The sequence below is a fragment of the Asterias rubens genome, chromosome 13 (genome assembly GCF_902459465.1).
Source record: "Asterias rubens chromosome 13, eAstRub1.3, whole genome shotgun sequence".
Taxonomy (NCBI): Eukaryota; Metazoa; Echinodermata; class Asteroidea; order Forcipulatida; family Asteriidae; genus Asterias; species Asterias rubens.
Window position 1 is genome coordinate 2608096 of NC_047074.1, and position 7042 is coordinate 2615137.

General features: G+C 40.2%; 1 protein-coding gene across 1 annotated transcript; it reads left to right on the forward strand.

The window, feature by feature from the left end:
* Positions 1 to 1130: 1130 nt before the first annotated feature.
* LOC117298863 (sialidase-1-like) lies at positions 1131 to 5744 on the forward strand. Its single transcript, XM_033782219.1, has 4 exons — positions 1131 to 1449; positions 1913 to 2251; positions 3204 to 3298; positions 3629 to 5744. Exons 1-4 carry the CDS (start codon positions 1134 to 1136, stop codon positions 4028 to 4030), a joined length of 1152 nt encoding a protein of 383 aa, XP_033638110.1. The 5' UTR covers positions 1131 to 1133; the 3' UTR covers positions 4031 to 5744.
* The last annotated feature ends 1298 nt before the right edge of the window (positions 5745 to 7042 follow it).

Consider the following 7042-nt stretch of genomic DNA (forward strand, 5'->3'; position numbering starts at 1 on the left):
TATTCGCTGCAATCATAACAATACGTGAATATTCGTGTTGCAATTACGTAGGTTCAGTGCATGCACGCTCGCTTCCCCGCGCGCCTGGACGGTTGTTGAATAGCCCCGGGCACGATTGCACTATGCAAAAGTGTCAGGAGCGGACAGTATTGCATGGCAGACACAAATTGATCTGACACCGGCCGCACTCACTCACTCGGCCGCCCACCAGGAGGCGGGCTCGAGTATGACTCTTTGACCTTGCATGCGGGGCGGCCACTTCGTCTGTTGATTGTCTACACCCAGAGCCCCGGTGTAAGACATTTTTATCTTCCTCGCTATCGGGTGGAATTTATTACTCACTTCTACGGGGGAGGGGGGGGGGGGGGGGGGTGATTACCTGCGGTCCTGCTACTTCGGCCACGGATGCCAATAATGAATGCGGGCTCCAGAGAGGCCAACTCAATTGTTCATGGTGGCAACATTAAACAATCCTTAAGCCTAAAACATGTAAGACAAGTTCACAATTTGCCTAGTTTGCGGACAACTTCAAGGAAGTCACTGGTTTTTTTGTTGTTGAGCAGTTTGCTCAATACATATTTTTGCTTACTCTACAATTACAAAACTTACCACAATGCCTTCCTCTTTTTCGTCAGCTTCGGATGTGTGCAAACATCTTCAAGTAGACGGTCCATTCTTGGGGTAAGTTGGTTGGCACCCCCGTTTCTTCGCCTTCGGAAACGCTCCAAGTTAAAGGTTTTCGATAGGCAATGGTCCCAGCACAGATACTCACGTGCAAAAGTTAGAAATTTCTTGTTGCCGCCAAGATTAAGCAAGGTTGGGAGAATTTAGTGTACCAACTTTGCAGATGCCTATTTAATCCATAATAAATAGGTCAACACCATTTTTGACGAATGCGATTCATGCATTTAATAATTTTGTACCAAACTCTGAAATTAATTGCAAGAAATATTACTTGAAATACATAATACAGAATTTTTGTGGCACTAAAAATATAAATTCTTATAAGCCTTGAGAATAACGGCACTATCGTCACTTGCGGATGTCGCGTACAACGTACAGGGCGCCCTCTAGTACGGAAGTAAATCACGTGTCTCGTTCTTTTCACATGACATGACAATCATAAACAAATCATGGCGACGTTGGAAAGAATTTCGGTGCTAGCCGCCGTTATATTTTCTTCATTCCTGCCGAGTTTTGCCGTTTTCAGTCCCCGTGTTGTTGAAACACAGCTTCTATGGGAACCCAACATCATTGGAGATGTTTCATGTTATCGTATTCCTATCATTACGAGACTTCCAACGGGTTCTTTGATAGCTTTTTCTGAGGCGAGGAAATTTTCCACCGGCGATTCTGGAGCAAAGTTTCTGGCCTACCGCACGTCCGATCCTGATGTGCGAACGAACGGTGGAGCTGGTGATCTATGGTCACTAACTCAATTCTTAATAGGTGTGTAAGAAGCTATACATAGTTCGAGTTTCAATATTTTCATGTGTTTATTTTGTTTTTAAAATATATATTGTCTTACTTTTATATTTGACAATCCCACTAACTCACGAACTGACTAATGTTATTGTTATTGTTAATGAGGTGCACGTCACAGTGACAACACAAACAATGGGCAGATAAAATATAATATTTGATACAATTTGAATACTTACGTTACTAATTACTATAATGGTGTCTATGTCATCGATAGGCCTCCTCTAAGAATAAGATTTATTTACTGTACTCATAAAACGTGTGTGCTTCAAACTAATTAATTCCATCAGAGAAACATCCAGATCACAAGTTAGGTCTTTTTGGACTTTCATATGAGTTTCATGTTTGCCAAGGATACACATGATAGGTCCTGAATGTGCTTTTTGAACATAATTTTTTTTCATAATTTGTACGATCATTCTTTCCTTAGATGACTATCAGGCTACAGACGGACTCAATCTAGGTGCGGTCATTGTCGACAAAGTCAAGAACTACACAATCGTTCTCTACTCAGTCTGCGCCCACACAGCCTGCCCCGCTAGGGGTAACCTCCGAGGCAACTACATGAAACGCAGTAAAGACTTCGGCAAGACGTGGGAGCCACCGGCTGATATTTCCAGCGGTAACTCAGCCTTGAGGAACCTCTCATGGTCAGCAGGACCAGGATATGGGATTCAGAAGATGCATGCTCCTCACAAGGGTCGACTTATCGCCTGTGGTCATGCAAACGACTTGAATTCCCTGTCGATGTTCTGCGTCGTTAGTGATGGTCAGTAACATGTGTTGTTATTTATAACTTATAATAAGAACAACTTTCCGTAAGTCTCCACCACTTTTACACTAGTTTTGCAGAAAGAGAATATCCCATTGAGGTAAATTAGATCTTCATTATTTTATATTGAATGAAATAGTGGTGGCGCCATCGGGAAACTTTTTTTATAATAATAAATACCCTCAAGAATGTATAGCTCTTTTTACACCATATCTCTTATTTACCCGGGAGTTTATTTACCCCATGGTTATCTTGATGCACTTTCACACTGTCTCCGCCTAGGTCCCGCCTAGGTCCCGCATATGTCACGCCTATGTCACGCCTATGTCCCGCCTAGGTCTCTATTCCACACGGGGTTGCGGCTGCATGTTTCAAGAATGCCCCAGGGTTTTACAGCTTGCCCCTATTTTGTGTTTTTTGTGTGTTTCTGATCAACAGAGTGCAAGTTCGAGTCCCAGTTCCTGTGGATGATGATTTGCAATAATTGATTTGTCCTTCGGATGGAACATTAAGTCATGTGTACTTGGATTGGTTGAGTGCACGTAAAAGAACCCAGACCCTTATCATGAATAGTAGTTAGGTTAACCCTTGTGTTTCTGGTTCATATAGCAAGCACCCTTGTTTTACAGGTTTCCTCAGGCTTGCCAGCTACAGTGATTTGAGTCGGTTATGATGCATCCTTTGTTTTATTACAAGAAATATGTAATAATAATGAAGCGAAGTCAAGTAGGATTTTTCCAGAAGACAATCAGAGCATACTGATCAAAACGTCGAGTTGAAACCAACGGTTCTTTTCAGAACCACCCCAACTCATTAGAAATAGTCATTACATGGTGTTACCGCAAACCTTTTTATATTATATAATAATGAAGTGACTGTTAATAATAATTTTTATGAAATGCTCAATTATGAAAAACAATAACTTTAAAAAAAAACATTTTTGTTATAGATCATGGAGATTCTTGGAAGAAGGCGGGAACAGTTTTCCACCTTCCATACGAAGGAAAGTTGCTACATGGTGACTTCGCTCCAACTGAAGTGCAGGTAAAAAAGTATATGTGTAAAGCTTGGTTCATTCTTCCTGCAAATGCGAAGCGAATTTCACATAAAACTCTGTTTCACTGCAAACATTTCGCAAAAGTTGCCCACAGCTCGTATGACAAGAGTATTTTTTTTATCGCAACTTTGAGAACCAATTGAGTTCAAATTTTCACAGGTATGTTATTTTGTGCATATATGTTGAGATACACCAAGTGAGAAGACTGATCTTTGACAATTACCTATAGTGTCCAGTCTTTAAAATGTCACTTCATGTAAATTTGTGAACAATTGTATGCTCAATCTAACCAATGTAAAATTATGCTTTAATTCCAGATGGTTGAATTAGCCAATGGCACCATTCTCTTCAACGCTCGAAGCGAAGGGCGTTATCGTTGTGCTTGTCGGATTATCATGATGAGCTATGACGGCGCGGAAACCATTCCCATGGAAACGGTGCGCATCGACACCACTCTAATCGACCCAACCTGTGCAGGAAGCGTGCTTCTCCACAATGACATGATGTTCTTCACGAACGCTGCCAGTAGTTTAAGCCGCATTAATCTCACGCTGCGATGGAGCGCCAATGCTGGTCTTACCTGGGCGGGGTCCCTCGTCATCAACCCTGGAGTTAGTGAATATTCTTGCCTGACGGTTGTGGACGATAATCATATTGGTATTGTGTACGAAGAAGGGAATAACGGTTTATGGTTTGTCAAAGTCAGGTTGAATTCATAAAATGTACAAATTGAAAATTGGACCAAGAATTAATAGACCTTATGCACTGGACTTCACCACAAATGTGCCCCCCTCCCCAATACTTTTCAAACTCAAAATTGCTTAAAGGAGCCCTGAGGTCAAGGCCTCTGTTGCCCTGGTCTTGGCGTTGGTGCCCCTTCAAAGATTTGTAAAGACTTTCCTAATGGAATTGCCCTTTGCAAAAAAAAAAAAAAAAAATGGTACTTGCCCTCTCAAAGATCCAAGGTCTAAAGGGGGTGGGATGACTTTGGTGCTTAAGGTCTGTGGTCAGCGCTACTCTAATATTAATGAAATTAATTGCAATTATGAAACAATCTTAAATTATTAGTGTTGAGCATTATTGTTGTGTGACAACTGTAATGTATATACGCACAGGGTTAACCTTAATTGTAAATGTATGTGAATTAAGGTTATTTGAAATGACAGTCTGTACAAATTTTGTTTCAATGGATTTATTTGATTTGCAAATACAGGATTGTAAAAATGTTCCGTTTTTATTTGTCAAATTGGGGTCATTTGAATGTCCCGTGCTATTTTCCCAAGTCAGTACTGGGATGAAAAAAAATGCTTTTGTGTTTGTCATGCGTAGGTTTTATTTCTACGCTTCTTTTAGTGGCGTAAACATCACTTGTCAAAGATGCCTGTGAACGCTGGGCCCACTGGCTGTGGATAATGCCTACCCATTAAATTGCATTAAATGATTGTTGCTTGGATTCAAAATTGTCTAAAAAGGCAACTCATTGTAATTTAATCTTTGAAATGATAAAAACTGTTATTTGTACTTACAAATCTTCTTTATACTAAATAGAGTATTTCATTTTAGTTTTATGTCATACAATCTTGGACTTTGATTACTTTCCTCAGTAATTATTTTTGAAGTCAAATTTTTGAGCGCCAAAGAAGAATAATTTCGTTCTCAGGGAAGACTTGAAAGTTAATCCCAAAACATGACAGTTTCTTTCTTAAATACTGAACTCTTTCGTTGTTACTTCTTCAGCTGAACAAAGCAAAGGAAACTCAGGTTCCATTTTAGTGGTTCCTTCCCTGTCTTTCAGCTATGTGGATCCGGGTCCGAACCCTGTTTCGAACAAGAGCTTTCAGCATTTGGATTGGGTGTTCTGATTGCATGGGCTTCCCCCAGTTGGGGTTTTCAAGTACATGTACATGTATCTTCAGGCCTGTGGGGCCATAGTGCTAGGCACTTCTGAGAATTCACTTCTGAGAATTTATATGATCAGTGATCGTGACATTGTTTTAATCATAAGTTAAAGACTACAGCACCTCGGCAAGTAATATTTTAAGAGAAGCTTTCTACTACCACTATCTTCAAACGATGTAAGTTTATTGTAAATCTGTGGACATTGTATCATTTAGCAATTTCAGAATCAGCTGTGTTTGGATGTTTTGTATTTTCTCTCAAACGTTATTTCCTCTCAAAGGTTTTTTTGTTTCCTCTCATAATAACCTGAACTTTGTTAAGACATGCTAGCCAATTTCAGCAAGAAATTTTACAATTTCATTGACACGCATTCAAATTGACTAATTCACTCAAACCAGGGTTCTTTTTAGCTCCAGATACAGCTATAGGTGTGTCTGATAATACTTTTGTATCGTGTTACAATATGTGTGCTGAAATAATGATTCACTGGAATGTTTTGATAATAAAATGAAAAGCATTGTTGATTAAAAATTACTGTGTTTCATTTTCTGTTTTTACGTTACTGTATAATAGTCGTTAGTGTAACGGCAGTCGGTATATTTAAAAAATTAACCATTTTTGTAAAGCGCATAACACATAGTAATAAAACATGTCCCTAAGCGCTCTTGAGAAAAACGCAACCAAAAACAAAGACTAGATGTACTGGGTAACAAACAAAATGGATGAGTTAAGTTAAACAAGTTCATCTTTAAAGCAATCTTAAACTTGGCCCTGGCGGCCTTACGCTTTCGTTTTGTACTACAGAGAAAGTGTGTACAGAGAAAGAGTCCTATATAGGGCTATCTTAAACTTAACAATGGAGTCAATATTTTTAGATATACTGGGAGATTATTCCATAAAGTTGAGAGGCTGTGTGAGCATAGCTGCGTTCACCATGACTTTGTCATCACTGGTGGAATAACTAACAACTTTTTCTTATTAGAACGAAGATTTCTAGAAGGTGTGTACAGTGATTATTTGGTAGTCAGACAGTATTAGTAGGAGGGCGCGCTATAGGTAGCCAGATTGAAGATTAAACGAAAAGCAGTCAAGAAGAGAAATGTTGGTTTTTCACGCTTCAAACAAAATATTATAAAGTGCACGTGTCGAGAAAAAATGGCAGTTTGTCAGTTCCCGCGCGCGTTCTGTTGGGGGCATGCGTGCCGCGCCCGTCCGCCGTTGGTAGCATCAAGCGCACGCATAACAAAATTATGTGCAAGCAAGCGGCAAAAAGATATGTCTCAAAGGCGCGCGTCCATTTATTCTTTTGCATGCAACATTTTGACAACAGAGATTTTGTTGGCAACCTCCTTCTGGTAGAAGTGAGACATCGATTTGAAGTATAAACAAAAATTAAATACTCATCTTGTAATTTAAATTAAAATGACACCTACAAAGACAACCGACGGACGATCTGCGTTCGGAGCCGACGTCAAAATGATGCCAACCGATTCGGGTGAGTGTAAACCAATTTCCTGACCAACTTTTTTTCCGTGGAGATTCAGACAATAGACATTAATTTGTTAGACCACATTGTTATTTGACTTTCATTTGGATAGTTAATGAGGGCGGCTGGGGAAGTGGTCGAGTAACTGCGTGCCGAATTCTTGGGCACTAGGTTGGCTCAATGGGTTTTTCGATGCCCTGACCGGTGTCTCAGTTAATTCTGTCCGCCGGGGATTTTGTCCCCCATGTGGAGAATTAACACGGGCAAGAGGAGGAGGATTCAAAAGAGGACGCTTTCAGAAGAAGTTTGTACTCGGTTTGCCATGGGGCGGGGGGGGGGGGACCAC